The sequence below is a fragment of the Physeter macrocephalus genome, chromosome 9 (assembly GCF_002837175.3).
Source record: "Physeter macrocephalus isolate SW-GA chromosome 9, ASM283717v5, whole genome shotgun sequence".
In the NCBI taxonomy this organism is placed as follows: domain Eukaryota; kingdom Metazoa; phylum Chordata; class Mammalia; order Artiodactyla; family Physeteridae; genus Physeter; species Physeter macrocephalus.
In genome coordinates this window covers 83,264,668-83,281,532 of record NC_041222.1, presented here as the reverse complement: position 1 = coordinate 83,281,532, position 16,865 = coordinate 83,264,668, and the positions used below count along the sequence as shown (strand labels likewise).

Sequence of the window (16,865 nt, the reverse complement as noted above, 5' to 3'; positions counted from 1 at the left end):
ACATTTCTGTGTAGCAGGTCTCTCACTGTGCATTCTGTCGCTTGTTTGCTGCCCTTCTTGCTAACTTACAAACCCTTCCTTTTTGAGAGGAGAAAATGAATTTTGCTTGTCTGAGTTTATTTTTCTGTAGTACTGGCAGAGAAGTGGAACTCAATAAACTTCTACTAAATGAATGAATGCCAATAAAACTATATTTACTGGTCATAATTTTTCAAGAAAAAAATGTTATATCCACAAAATAATTTTCATTACTACAAAGTGTCAAACTGTATACCATTACTAAACTATGAATCTCTAAGATTCTCTAAATCTATTTAACATCTATCCAGTTCATTTCTCAACATCCCATTAAACCTGCCACACAACAGAAAACAAATCAATATCTGCTGTTTCATTATTAGATATTTTCAAAGACTTTAAAGCCATAAAATTGACAATTTATATCAACCAAAACCAGAGAATATCACAACTAAATTTAAAATAATTCACATTCAAATAAAAACGTGAGTATTCAAGTCTTAGTTTATCCAAGCTTTAATTTGAAAAACTCTAAAGCCAATTTTGAATAGAAAAGAGAACAAATTAGTACTCTTTCATTTTCTACTTTTTAATAAAGTATTTATCCATATCCATATTTATTGAATTTTTAGCTTAGAGGAGAAAGAAATGTTACCTTGACTGCTAAAAGTACCAAAGAGTGATAAAATTAAAACAAATCTTTAAAGATGTTCACATAGTTATCTAAATACCACTTCAACTTAAAAAAAATCAAATTTAATACTAAAATAATTAAAACAGCTTCCTTCATTTAGCAAACAAAAATATATTTTACTATCAAACCCCAAATTATAAATAAAATTTATTTTTAAAAAGCTAATTCTGACACTTGAGTTTTTGTTATATGTAACAAAATAAAGGGGGAGAGGGACCCCAAATGACTAAACTAAAAAATAATTTGTGCTAAAACTAATTTCTACACCAGAAACTTTTTGGCTATATACTAATTAAAGTACTAGAACAACATTTTTACTCTTCATAAAATTAAGAGCATAGATTATGCTTTAGTTTGGTGTTTTATTTCATTCAAAAAGCAGATGTTTTATCTCCTGGGAAAGCACCAAAGTGAAAAGCATGATTTTTAAACTATGTCATCTTCATAAACTAATATTCACAAAAACATGAGTATTTATTACACAAGGTAAAAATAACAAAATTATGGTAATCAGTAGAAGCAATCTGAGTACAGCAGTTACAAATATTTTAAGCACAGTTCTCTAGTAAAACACACTACATTTCACCCTAGAGAAAGAATGTTGGCAAAGATCTCTACCACATGGAAACTGCTTTTAAAGCTGTTGGGCCCTGAAATTCTATTCAGCAGTTTGAAATCAATCCACAGCTTTTCTCATTCACCCTCCCACTTGGGGCTAATGCAAGCCATGACCATCTACTGAGGAAAACCACAAAAAACTTCAAAACAGCTACAACGGTAGGCTCTTTTTTCACATATTATTTTAAATATCGTTTGTTAAAATGTGACATCTAACAATCTTAGTAAATGTAAAGGCCATCTTTAATTTTTTTATGTTTCAGTTACTTTGAACAATTATTTTTTAACAAGCACTTAAGTATATCATTGCATAACTTTAATGTCCATGCAGGCAAGAACAAGATGCTGCAAAAGTCACAAAACCATGTTATTCTTAATTTTCAACCATTGATTTTTGACAAACTGGTATCTACAATGCAGCACCAGCAACTATGAGTGATTCTGTCTGAAGTAACTTATGAAAAAGTGTAAAATGTGCACCACCAGATAAAATCCAGCGGTGAGGCTAAAAGAATCTTTCCCATTTCATTCCCTCTAAATCTTTGATAAAGTTCTATATTTTTCTAGTCTGCAATACTATTTTTGCATTTTTCATAGTTTAAATTTTAAAAGAAATGCTATTAACTAAAAGAAATGATATCTATTAAAAATTATAAAACTAAGAAAATTTAAATTATGGCTTTTCCCGTATTCTGTACCACCTAAAAAAGTGTTAATGACTACTTTTCATAATGTTAAATTTAAAATTTAAATTTTAAAACTGTTCCTGGAACTTGTTTCTGCTCATACCAATACAAATCAAGAGTTCGTATAAAGGAGCAAAGTTGAAATATGATATTTTTTAACTCACATGAGACAGGATCATGGGACTTCATTTTAACTGTTTATATTACAGGTATCCTAAGAAGACTTCAATTACAAACAAGTACATTTGTTCAAGGCACCTAATTATTAAAAAACTGAAATTATCAACATTGCTTGGATTTTTGATAGAAAAGGAACCAAAACCATTTTCTGAAACTATTTTTCAGAATGTGGCTGATACATAAAAACTTTTAGCATCTAATTAAAGATCACTAAGGGTTAAATACTTGTTCTCTGGTCCCTACTGCGTATACCCTGCCAAAAAGTCCTCTAAGCTTTTAAATATTGCTTCAATGGTCTGCGTTTTTATTTCCAGGGAGAAAGAGAGTATTGTCCCACAGTCAGCAGGCCACTAGCTTATTAACTTCCAGTCACTTTCATTTTTGCTAAAATGAAGACTCTGCAATCTACACTTCTCCTGTTCCTGTTTGTGCCTCTGATAAAGCCAGCACCACCATCTCAACAGGATTCACGCATTATCTATGATTATGGAACAGATAATTTTGAAGAAAGCTTATTTAGCCGAGATTATGAGGATAAATCCCTGGATGGAAAAAGTATTAAGGTATTTTATTTCTACTCTAAATTTAATTTCTAAAATAGTCGCCCATTTAAATGTATGTTTTTGTTTTTTCTGAATGTGTCTGATAAGGTAAGAGGAAAGGAAAAGCACATTAAATGCTTCAAAATAATTCAAAATAACTGTCCTAAGATGATATTTTTAAAGTATGCATGCTTCCCAAATTAATACATAGAATCCATGATAACCAAACAGTATCTATAGCAACCAAAACATAAGATTTAAGGAAAACTAAAATTTAAAACATAAAATTTAAGGAAAATTAAACTTTAAGATGATCTCTGACCAGTTGAGATTTATATGTTAAGTAATATTACATAATGTCCTCTATATGCATATTAAAATAAAATAGGAGAAATATGTATTAGGAGAAATAAAAATGAATCACCAGCTTAAGGTTTATTGTTTTAGGAAGAAGTGGTTCAAGGGAATAAAGAGTACTGCTTATTTTGTATCTACAGCATTTCACAATAATTCACATATGTCAACTACACAGTATCAAAAAATGAAAACTACTTAATACAGCTTAATTTTTAATCGGTTTTAACAATTCAGACTCCATCACTTTACCAAGTAACGGTAACTGTCATTGTCTACAGGGATGACTTTCACACCACATCTTCATATTCTACTTGTACGGGGGCTAAGTAATTACTTGTGGTTTTACTGGCACACAGAAATGAACACTGGGAAAGGAAAAAGTTAATACAGCACATAAGTATCTGTTGCCTGCCTACCGTGTGTCTGTATGTGTCTCTCTCTCTCTCTCTCTCTCTCTCTCTCACACACACACACACACACACACACACACACACGGAAAATGAGCAATGCAGCCAAATACATAACAATGTTGATTGCTTCAAAAGTTCTCCACTATAAATAAGATGACAAAGATTTTAAGAGTGAACAGTTATAATTGCTTCTTTCTTTTAGTACAGATGAGCAAATGTTAACAGTACAATTTCTTTCAATGGAGTTGGTTAATATGCTAGTATTATTATTATCACATATATATAATATAGGTACATATAGTTATAGCTTAGGGAAAAAAAAGGCCCACTATAACAACAAGTTGTTGGCTCACATGGCTGATGTGAATCTATCAATCAGTTTAAAGAATACTTTCAAAAATCTCCTAGTCCCTAAAAAGTAGTAAATAAAAAGTTCTCTGCTTCTTCTCTTTACATTGCTTTAGGAGTCTCTCTATTTTAATATAAACGCAGGGACTAAGATATTTGTGAAGTGGAGTAGAATTCAACTACATTTAACAGACAAATGGAAAGGGGAGAGGCTGTTCAACCAGAACACTTACAGAAGAATGTTGTCTGTAATCCCTCAGTTTTACAGTCCAAATTGGTCTTTGTCACACCTGATAATAAATGTTTATTTTTTCAATAGGAAAAAGAAACTATGATAATAATACCCGATGAGAAAGGTTTTCAATTACAAAAAGATGAAAGTATAAAACCATTATCCCCCAAGAAAGAAAATGATGGTAAGTATGATATGCTATCATCAAATTTTTTCAAAGGAGCTTTAAAAAATAGCTTATAATGGAACTTTATTCCTTATAGTAATCAAAAATTGCATCAGGATATAGTAGATCCAAACAGTGGAATTTTATCTCTAATGATAAAGTCAAACAGGTATATTGTGAGTTTTCATCATTTGACATCCCACATTATGAGTGAGAAATGTGGAATAGGAACATTCAAGAACAAAGTTTAGCCTCTACAAAGTGTGTGCTTCTGTCTATATAAAATCAGTTCAAGAAATACTTGTTAAACACCAATTATTTTCAAATACTATGTAGCCTGAGGATAAAGTAAATAAAATATAATTCTTGCCTTTAAGAAACTCACAGAAGAGAGACATAGTTATATACATAAATAATTATAATGTACATTTCAATTAAAACAATAGAAAACTTATAAAAAATTACAAAGTCCTACTTATTAGTTTCTATTTGGTTTATTCTCGCTCTATCACAGAACATTACTTCACATGACAATATGAAAAAAATCACACACTAATCTCTATATTGCTACAATAAAATTAAAATGCACAAAACCAGAAAATATACCTTAAGAAATTTGAGAAGTATCATAGTGAAAGTAGACTTGAAGAAATGGAAAGACATTCTTTGCTTTTGAATAGGATGATTTAATATCATAAAGATGTCAGTTCTCCCTAAATTTACAACAATGAACTTCTTTAAAGAGCTGGTAAGGCTGATCCTCAAGTTCAGAAGGAAAATCAAACCTGCATGAAATCACCTATCAGAACATACTTTAAAGCCTCCATACTTAAAATAAGTGTAATACTGGGGCATGAATGAAAGTCCACAGACAAAAAGAAATACATGTAGAAATTTAGTAAATAATAAAGGTAACATCTTTAATCACTGAAGCAAAGATGATATTTTAAAAAACTGGGTCTGGGACAACTAAGTAGCCAACTGACAAGGGATACAATTAGATCCCTATCTTACACAGAAAAACTCCAAATAAATTAGGGTCTAAATGCAAAAAGTGAAACCATACAAATAGTAGAAGATAACCTGGGTGTGGGGTATCTCAAAATCCAGAGACGATAATAGAAAAGGTCAATAAATTTGACTCCATAAATGAAACATGTGCATGGCAAAAACCATCATAAATGAAGCCAAAGGCAACTGAAAACTGAGAAAAATATTTGTAATATATATCACTGATAAAGAGTTAATATCTCTAATTTATAAAGAACAAGTAAAAATCCAGGAAAAAGAAACTGATCAAAAATCCATTGGAAAAATGGACAAAAGATATGAACAGACAATTCACAAAATGGTATAAAAATGACCTGACCCTTAAACATATAAAAGGCGTTCAACCTCACATGTCAGTTTAAATTATGTTGAGATAAAATTTTTTAACCTATCTGACAAATATATTAATATATTCCATTGGCAAAACTGTAGGGTATCAGACACTGACATACGTTGCTGGTGGTAATACAAATTGGAAGAATGGACAGGAATTTGGTAATATCTAACGAAACCTAATACGCATTTACTTTGTGACACGGCAATTGACTTCTAGGAATTCACCTTAAAGATATACTTCCAAAAGTAAGAAAACACATATGCAAAATCTCTGAAGCACTGCTTGCATCTGCAAAATATTGGAAACAATCTAATTATCCATACATTGAAGAGTGGTTGAATAAAGTATGGTACATCCACCCAGGGGAATACTATGCAGTTGTAAAAGTGAATGAGGATGATCTCTATAACTAAAATGGAGTGATTTTCAGAAGAGATTATGTGAAAAAAAATGCAATAGAGTATCTACAGTATGCTGTCTTTCACCTAAGAATGAAGGGGATGTAAGAGAATATACATACATCAGCCCACTTTGTGAAAAGAAATTCAAGAAGGGTAATTAAAAAACTGAGACTAGTTACCTATGGGTTACAGATGGGACTAGGGGTAGAAAGGAGGGGGAGATGGTAACTAGCGGTACTGGGGGAAGGTGCTAGAACTTCTGGGAGTATACACTTGTGTAGATTTGATTTTAGAATAACATTATATTCACATAAGCAAGCAAACAAATACATTTATAAATAAAACCAACTAGGATAAGATAAAAAGAACCCAAATTGGCAAACAAACAGAAAAATAGAAACTTAATTGCATTGCAAATCAATAACATAACACACTACAGGAGGAAAAATCTAATCGAAGTAACCCTTAAACACAGTATTTTGACGGTATACTTTCAGGCTAAAGGCAAAATAAAATAGGCAAATACTAAAATTCTAGTGGGTAGGTTTGTTTCCATAGTATTATAGGTTAGCAATAATGAAACTACTTAATGTGTGTTCCGGGACTGAGTAAAGTAAATGCACAGTGGATCATGAGAGCCAAGTTTCTCATTGTCAGAGAAGGGTGTTACAAATATGGTAAGGGGGAAGGCTAAAATGAACACTGTGGAGATGGAGTGGAATGAAAGATATCAGGATCAACTCCTGGTTTGTATACAGAGATACAGAAATAGATATATACATGTTTGCCTCCCTGTATGAGTGTGTATGTGAAAATATGCATATGATGTGTTTATGTTTTCATATGAGCATATGACACATATATACATGTATATATGTATGTCTGCATGTGTGTACTTGTGTATTATGTCCATGTCTATATACATATACTTGTGTATAGTATGTATGTGTATTATATATGAAAAGAGCACCAAATAAAAATACATATATTTCCCAGGCTTCTTTGCTGAAAAAGCCCAGAAGCAATGAGATCCCAGTAGCAATGAGCACATCCACACCCAAATGTTGGTTTCTAAATACCATTCTCCACTAAAAGGGACCAGTACTCCTTGAAATAATAGCTGATTTCAGGCCTGGGGCAAGGAAAGGGCAAGATTGGTCTGGGACATCTTAGCATGCCAGAAAATAAGTAAGTTCTCAAAGAACAGTGGGGACATTTAATTTTTAAATTAATCAAAATATAAAAAATACATAGGTATAAATGTGTAAAAGATGTACAAGACCTGCTCATTGAAATCCAAACAATATAAAGGGATCAATTGTTATTCATTAAAATAAAAAATGTTTGCTCTTCTTTTTTTTTTTTTCTGGCCTCACCATGTGGCATGTGGGATCTTAGTTCCCTAACCAGGGATGGAACATGCACCCCCTGCAGTGGAAGCATGGAGTCTTAACCACTGGACTGCTGGGGAAGCCCCCAAATGTTTGCACTTCAAAAGACATTGATAAGGAAATAAAAAGACAAGTCACAGACTGGAGGAAAATATTTGCAAAACATAAATCTGACAAATGATTTATATCTACAGAATATACTTTTATAATTTAAAAATAATAATACAAAAACCTATTTAACAAAACAGGCAAGGGCTTCCCTGGTGGCGCAGTGGTTGAGAGTCCACCTGCTGATGCAGGGGACACAGGTTCGTGCCCCAGTCCGGGAGGATCCCACATACCGTGGAGCGGTTAGGCCCGTGAGTCATGGCCGCTGAGCCTGTGCGTCCGGAGCCTGTGCTCCACGACGGGAGAGGCCACAACAGTGAGAGGCCTGCGTACCCCCCCCAAAAAAAATTAATAAATAAAATAAAATAAAAAATTAAAAAAAAATTAAAAAACAGGCAAAAGATATGAATAGACACTTCATCACAAAAAAATACGTGGATGGCAAATAAGTATATAAAAAGATGCTCAGCACATTAGTCACTAGGAAAATGTAAATTAAAACACGCGATACCACAACAAACCTTACTTGAAAGGCTAAAATAAAAAGTCCAACCATACATACCAAATGTTGACAAGAATGTGGAGCAACTGGAACCTTCACACACTGCTAATGAGAATGTAAAATGGCACAACCACTTTGGAAAACAGTTTAGGACATTCTTCAAAAGGTAAAATACATACGTATAGTAAGACCCAGCCATTCTACTCTTAGGTATTTATCCAAGGGAAATGAAAGCATTAAGTCCATACATAAATGTTCACGGCAGCTTTCTTTGAAATAGCTAAAAACTGGAAACAACCCAAATGTCCATAAGAGATGACAGTATAAATTGTGTTTATTGAGACAATGGAATAAATTGGAATGAACTCAGTAATAAATAGGAATGAATTACTGATACATACAAAAACAGATAAATCTCAAAATAATTATGCAGAGTGAAAGAAGCCAGACAAAAGAGTGTATACTGCATGATTCTTTTGATATAAAAGTTTCAAAAATGCAAACTAACATATAATGACAGAAAGGAGATTAGTGGTTGCTGGGAGGGAGAAATTACCAAAGGGCATGAGGAAACTTTTGGAGTGATGGAAATGTTAATTATCTTGATTGTGGTGATGGTTTCATGGGCATATACACATGTCCAAACTTATAAATTATACAAATTAAATATGTGCAACTTACTGTATATCATGGAACCATAGAAAGGCTGTGGGAGGATAAACAGAGCTTAAGAGTTCTCACTGACTAATCTGTGACAATGTGATTATCAAAATAAATAGGACAGTAACGTATTATGGGATACGTTACCCATGGGATGAGGAATTCATAAGTTCTTACTGACAGAAATAAACAAATAAGAAGGGAATGTTCCACCTTATATCAGAATGCCAACTAACAAATGTAGAAGAAATGATGGAATTAGAAAATAATTGGCAATTATCCTAGTGATAAATGATTCAAGTAAGAATCTTCAACAGATGATAAAACTAGAGGGTGAAAATCTGATGACAAACCTGATGTTTAGAATCTCAAAGTACTCCTCTAGAAGGTACAAATTACAAAGTGAAAAACAGTAATTTTACAGAGTGAGAACCATGGCAGATACTAACTGAACCAAGTGACCAAAGACAGCATCATAAGGAATGAGACAGATACATAACACTGAGGATGTAACATTATTTCCATGGTATTCCTGCCAAAAAAATGAGGAACCTCATATAAACCCTAATTGAAAGATATTCTGCAAAATAAATGCCCTGAAAATAAAAGTTTTAAAAAATTCAAAAATTTCCAAAACAGTAAAAGGTATGAAAAACAAGGACTAAGGAACTGTTGCAGGTTGAAGGAGATGAAAGATGCATGACAAGTAAATGCAATGAATGACATAGGGTACAACAGGGATTCTAACAGTGCCCATGATGGCTCCAATTTTTAAGTTAATAGTTTGCTTATTTAACTAAGTGGTTTCTAAACTCATTAGAAATGTGTTTGCACCACTCCAAGTGATAAATCAAGCTTATATTTACCTTAAGTCCTGCTTTATGATTTTTGATACTCCAATGAAGAAATGTAACTGTCAATCAATTCAGCAATTAAATGATCACTGCTAAAACAGATAGGAGAATAACAGAGATTGTGGATTACAGAATTTAAAATAAAATTCTGGTGAGTTATCAGATACAATATAGATTACTAGCTATCATGGCCATAACGTCTTTCCTGTTATCACCCATAATGCTGTAAAGGATCTTTTCAAATTGGTAATAACATTCATGATAGCAAGGATTTTAACACTAGAGGTCAAATATTTTTAAACTACTGATTTTTATGATTTGTTTCCCAATTTAGAAATGCCCACATGCCTGCTATGTGTTTGTTTAAGTGGCTCTGTATACTGTGAAGAAGTTGACATTGATGCTGTACCACCCTTGCCAAAGGAATCAGCCTATCTTTATGCACGATTCAACAAAATTAAAAAGTTGACTGCCAAAGATTTTGCAGACATACGTAAGTTAATTTTAAATAAGACATTAGTGTTAACTCGTGTTAGTATTTAACTCTTATAAACACAAGTTTCTAGGTACCTGTGGCCTATCACATGTACGGTAGTGACTGTTGAGGTATTTTAAGTATCCACCACACTTCACAAAAATCCACTGGTTTACTGGTGAATCTCCTTTCCATTCAGATATTCCCTGTCATCTTTCTTTACTGGTGACTTCGGAGTCTATGTTGACAGCCCATCTAACATATGGGCAACTATATCTTCTCAACCCCAATATTTCAAGATCCATTTGCCTCAGCCAGTCAGCAGTACAAATATAATCAGGATATTTCTCCAATGACAATGTTTTATTTTCTACCTTCACTATAAAAACATAGAAACTGCTTTTTCTTACTTTAACTCATGGTTCTTAAATCTGGCTGCATATTGAAGTATTTTTGATACCAGGTCCTAGTCCCCAGAGATTCTAATTTTGGTCTCTAAATTTAGAGGCCCAGCTGTTGTCATTAACCACAACCAAACTCTTCAGATGACTCTAATACGGAACTAATGCTGAGAGCAGTGCCATTTAACTCCTTGCCAGGTCATTAAAAATCCTGGACTTCTGGTGTCCAATCAAAGCTTACAACAGCTGCCAGGAGGGTGTTGCCATGAGCACACCAAAATCCCCTACCTTTGCAGTATGAAGTCCAAGTCTGGATCATTAATCCCTCATAAATTTTCTAGATTCCAACGCTGTCAAGGGCTTCTGAAGAAAGTCACACCAAGAAATGCACACTGGCCCCGCTACACATTTACAAGATTAGCCATAACTGAATTCATGCTGTCACCAGTAGCTCCCAACTGACTGAATACAGTCGTTCCTCTTTTGAGGATTCCATGTTTTCAAACTCACCTACTTGATAAAATTTATTTGTAACCCAAAAAATCAATACTTCTGGCACTTTCATGGTCATTCGCAGACATGTGCACAGTGGCAAAAAATTTGAGCCATCCAGGATAGGCTGAATGAGATGCTTGGCCTTTTGTTTCAGCTTTTATACTGTAAACAAGTATCCTGTTTACAGTCTACTTAGTGCCACATTTTTGTGTTTTTGCTGTTTAAAATGCTCCCTAAGTATAGTGTTAAAATGCTGTCTAGTGTTCCTAACTGCAAGAAGGCTGTGATGTGCCTTACAGAGAAAACACGTTAGGTAATCTTTATTTAAGTGTGAGTTACAGTGCTGATTGGCTGTGAGTTCAATGTCAATGTATCAACAATATATACTAAGTAAGATGCCTTTAAAAAGAAACACACATAAAATTTTCTACTGATTGGTTGATGAAAATGTGTGATGAGAGGCTCTAACCCTGTATATTCCCTAGGAGCAATGGTTCCATATTCACTAATTCAGCATTTGCATTGACTTTATAGACATGACCACCTTGAATAGTGAGAAGGGACCATATTTTCTCATCACCCCAGACGGACAAAAGTGATGCACACATAAATACACATATTGAATTTCTCTATCTCTCAGTATGCACCACGGTAACAAATTAGGGAACATTTTTGCCTTTATTGTTGTCAAGCAATAAGGCATGGAGAGATTAAGATAAGATATCCACAGTCACAATACAACAGGCTGGCAAAAAATCCAAAAATATTCACATGATTTTATTCAATCAGATGCAATGCTTACTTTCCATAATTTGCAACAAAGAGTTTCTTTCAAACTACTTGAGCATACTGAGAGTCAAACAAAAAGGATGGAAGGACTCTATTAACTTTAAGTTCCCTTCCAAACCTGAGATTTTAGAACTTCAGTGAGAAAGACCATCAGTGTCAAGCACAGAGTAGATGCTCAGTGTTCAACAAACTTACTGAGCTACTAATTGTAGACACTCTGCTAGGCACTAAAAATAAAAGACGTTTGAATGACCTGATAAACAAATGCTTTACCTCAGTCCAGACAATTAAGAATTTAACTTCATATATTTTAAAAAATTTTCTTATTTTTTGTATATTTTTCCTTCAAGCTAACTTAAGGCGACTTGATTTTACGGGAAATTTGATTGAAGATATAGAAGATGGTACATTTTCAAAACTTTCGCTGTTAGAAGAACTTACATTAGCTGAAAATCAACTACTGAAACTTCCAGTTCTCCCTCCCAAGCTTACTTTATTTAATGCAAAATACAACAAAATCAAGAGTAGAGGAATCAAAGCAAATACTTTCAAAGTAAGTATTTTATAGTATGACTGAGCACAACATAAAAATATCGGTTATATAGCCAATAATAACATGATAAAAGAAAAAGAAACTAAGGTCTAGAATTTTGTTTTAAAACTATTTTAATGTAATAAATGAAGATATTATTTACATGATAAATAGTGATACTACTAGGCTTATTCAGTCTAGCTTATGCCTGTACCTCACTTAAAATACCTTTATCTTGTTTCATGGGACTACCTGGTGTCACATCTTTTTCCCTTGTTCACACAGAAATATTTATTTATACTGACAAGGTTTGTACCCTCATGGCACCAACAGTCTGCAAAACCTCAAAATGGGAGTGTTCCTGTGTTTCATTTTTCCTTACAATATTAGTAATTTACAAACACCAGAAAAAATCATGTTCTAAAGTAAACACTGAATTTTATTTTTAATACTTAAAAGTAGTAGACCATAGAATTCTGTAGGTAGACATTCTTTTGAATTCCATGATGGCACCTAATACAAAATTCTGTATGTAGTAAAAATTACATATATTTCTTAATTTAGTAATTCAAGAAAATAAATGCACATGAAAAGGGCAAGGTGATTTACTCTGATTTAGATAGCCAGGTTGTCTCAAAATGCAGAGTCTAGGGCTTCCCTGGTGGTGCAGTGGTTGAGAATCCGCCTGCCGATGCAGGGGACACGGGTTCATGCCCCGGTCCGGGAAGATCCCACATGCCACAGAGCGGCTGGGGCCGTGAGCCATGGCCACTGAGCCTGTGCGTCCGGAGCCTGTGCTCCGCAACGGGAGAGGCCACAACAGTGAGAGGCCCGTGTACCAAAAAAAAACAAAAATGCAGAGTCTACAGGGAAGTAACCTCAGCCCGGTACTCCCATAGCCCTGATGTAGTCATTCCCAGTCCTGGAAGAAACCCCAGATAAAAGGATGAGACAATCACGCTACTGTTGGCAACAGAAGACCTCGTTCAAAAGGAAGGTTTGTAGCTCCTTATGACTACTCCTAGCAGTTCCTCAGAAGTTAAGGGACTCTTAAAAACTGGACTCACTTTAAAAACAAAAAAATGCTTGTAATTTGAAGATATGCAATTTGAGCAGGTAAACCTTTGAATAACTGGCATGTTAAAGACCTACAGGAGTAGGGACTCCCCTGGTGGCGCAGTGGTTAAGAATCCGTCTGCCAATGCAGGGGACACGGGTTCGAGCCCTGGTCCGGGAAGATCCCACATGCTGTGGTGCAACTAAGCCCATGCGCCACAACTACTGAGCCTGCACTCTAGAGCCCGTGAGCCACAACTGCTGAAGCCCGAGCATCTAGAGCCCGTGCTCCAGAAGAAAAGCCACCACAATGAGAAGTCCGCACAATGCAACGAAGAGTAGCCCCTGCTTGCTGCCACTAGAGGAAGACCACGCGCAGCAACAAAGACCCAGTGCAGCCAAAAATAAATAAATAAATAAATTTATAAAACAAAACAAAACAAACAAAAAAGACCTACAGGAGCTAATCAACATTTCACAAAAGGAATGTTTGAATATTTCGGATTTTACACTTGGATTACAGAAGGGATTCGTGACAAGTTGGCATGAAAATGATAAACTCAGCTATTTTCTAGTTTTGGTTAATGCCCTAGGCTGCCAAAGCCAATGGTAAAATCAGGTTACTCTAATCCATGTTAAAGAGGCCCACTGGGGAAGACAGGAGCTTGGTGCCCATATGTTGAATTATAGGATGCTTAAGAAAGGATTAAAATAACAGCAAATTAATTCTAAAAAAAAAAAAAAATTACCAAATTCTGTCACAGGATGCATATCAAAGGTAAGGTAAAAGATTATTGTCAGGGGAAACTACATCTTGAAATCATATTATAAATTATACACAATAATGGATTACTGATCATTAAGAGTAATCCAATGTAGAGTCCTTGGGGCATAAAAAAGTCATACTTAGCTACGTATTTAATAAACTGCTTTGGGAGACATCTTACTAACAAGCATACACATTTCTTAGGAATATTCATTTTACTACAAATTGGTGGAGCTGAAATGGAAAGTTCTGAAGGTGCAAGAGAGGTTATGGCAGTACCAGGATGCAAATACAATCCTGCATAAGAATTAACCTTATTACCTGCTCCCAAGAGAAATTTAAAGGGCCCCAGAAATTGGCATGAGGGCTGAGGCTGAATATGATGGTATTCAGAAGTGAGATGAGTGGACAGAAATATGGGGATGCATCAGGGTTCTACTGCCCTTCGTAAAGGACCAAATATACTACTTGTAAAACCAAAAACACCAAACAACAAAAACAAAACAAACAAAAAAATCCCACCAAACCTATAACTACCATACCAATGATTAATAGTAATGATATGTGTCTATATCTATGTATTTATACATATGTATATGTGTGTATATAGCTTGAATCATGTGAAGAAATGCAATGAGCTCAATAACACTTAAGCAAAAGCACCTTTTCCTTACAGAAATTGAATAACCTCTCCTTCCTCTACTTGGACCACAATGCCCTGGAATCTGTGCCTCTTAATTTACCAGAAAGTCTGCGTGTAATTCATCTTCAGGTATGATTGCTCCTTTCACATTATCTGACTTTAATTCAAATTATTATGGGTCAATCTTACGATTCATTAGGAAGCTCACTTATTTACACATAAATTTTGCCCATTAAAAGTATTAATATTTAGCCAAATGCTCTCTCCTGCCCAGAAGCCCTGGTTCTATCCAGAGCACAACCAAAGGACCAGTAACAATAGGTGTGAGGTCTGCTCTTATAGTAGGATTTGTCTCCAGGTGTGCACTTGGCACCGCCTAGTTAATCTGACATGTGGATTTGAAGTTAGGGGACACTAAGACCTGTGGTTTATGTTTCCTTCTCCAAATAGCAGTAAACACTTGCTTTTGGAGACTTCCCAGCTGACTTTATTGTCCAACATCAACTTAGGGTAATAGAAAAGTGAAAAGGGAATAAAAATAAACTAAAAGTGGTCTTTTACCATCACAAGAATTCCCATTTTTTCTTTTTATTTCTTTAAAGTATATTTAAGGAAACAGTACCCATTTTGAGTTGACACTCTAGAATAGGATACTTTATCCAGCTATTATAATCTTATTTATACTCAGAAATTTCTGAGTATAAATTTCTGTTACATGGGTTTTGCTCTTAGAAATAGCCAGTAGCCTGTTCTTCCAAAGTAATACTGTAGACTTTAAAAAGGGAGGCTCAGATTGCTCAGCAACGGTTTTTATTACCATGAAGATATATACATATATATATGTATATATATATACATATTGTACATATTGTACATATATATGTACAATATTTTAAAAATCACTTTTTAGATAAAATATTATGTGAGATCTCATTACACAACATACAAAAGAATGATTTCGGGTTTCTAAACAATTTTTCCCTTTTATTTTCTAGTTTAACAACATAACTTCAATTACAGATGATACATTCTGCAAGGCTAATGACACCAGTTATATTCGGGACCGCATTGAAGAGATACGCTTGGAGGGCAATCCCATCATCCTGGGAAAACATCCCAACAGTTTTATCTGCTTAAAAAGATTGCCTGTAGGGTCATACATTTAACCACTATCAATGCAGCAAATAAGCTAAAGTACACACATACTTATAATCTGTCTCAACAATGTCTAAAGGAGCTTAAGTATTTAATATTAATTTTGTATCCTACTATGAAGGAACTTATGTTTTAAGCAAGGATGTTCAAAAAACCTTACATATAACAACAAGCAAAAAGTAAGAGTGAATCTCTAAGTTCAAAACAAAGTAATGTGAAAATATTTGAACAGCATTACAAAATCCCTGCAGTTTATACTAGAGTACCATTTAAAAGGTATGTTTTTATATAAATACCCAAATTTAAGACGTATTATGAAGTGAAAGGATAAGTCCAAGAAACTTTCAACTGTTTGTCTTTCCTGGCTTCTACCGGATCCCTAAAGCATTTAAGGCATATGTTCCAAAAACTTTGAAAAGCTAAATATTTCCAGGGACCTCTCACTTTTCTTTTATCATTCATACATTATTCATTATGAAGTAGGAACTATGTTTTCTTTCTATTAAGGCAGCTACTATATTTTTACTTAGCCTCAGAAATAGGAATATAGTCTCATACCTAGGCAAAACTTTCCAAATAAAGCATAATTTTACTCTCTGAGAAAGAACTAATATAGTAATGTTCAGTTATTCTGCTTTGTGATCACACAATTAAAGGCTTTAGTAAAATAGTACAAAATTTTCTTTAATCTAAATATTAACATTCTAAGTCCACCATAAAACATTTTAGGAAGCCAAGCACATCAAAATCAGTATGCTTATAAAAAAACCTGAAAGTCCAATCCTGTTTCTCAGAACATAGCCATAAAATTCTCCACTGTAAAGGCTTTCAATTATGATATATACTGCAAAATATTTTCTTTTTATACTATAGGAATGAGAATCTCATCAATAAATTTATCCAAATGTAAGACATGAAAACAAAGTGAATTCTGTGGTGTTACTACTACACACCACCTTCCCACCCACTCACACACATCCATGTTCTTGAGAACAGACC

At 34.1% G+C, this 16,865-nt stretch overlaps 2 protein-coding genes across 4 annotated transcripts in view; one reads left to right on the top strand and one right to left on the bottom strand.

Annotated features, from left to right (window-relative positions):
- CENPP (centromere protein P) overlaps nt 1-16,865 on the bottom strand; it is a 242,670-nt gene that overhangs the window by 143,408 nt on the left and 82,397 nt on the right. The gene's annotated exons all lie outside the window — the stretch shown is intronic.
- OGN (osteoglycin) lies at nt 1,371-16,772 on the top strand. The gene is made up of 7 exons (XM_007111292.4): nt 1,371-1,489; nt 2,511-2,759; nt 4,173-4,269; nt 9,889-10,047; nt 12,065-12,267; nt 14,745-14,840; nt 15,707-16,772. Exons 2-7 carry the CDS (start codon nt 2,586-2,588, stop codon nt 15,875-15,877), a joined length of 900 nt encoding a protein of 299 aa, XP_007111354.1. The 5' UTR covers nt 1,371-1,489; nt 2,511-2,585; the 3' UTR covers nt 15,878-16,772.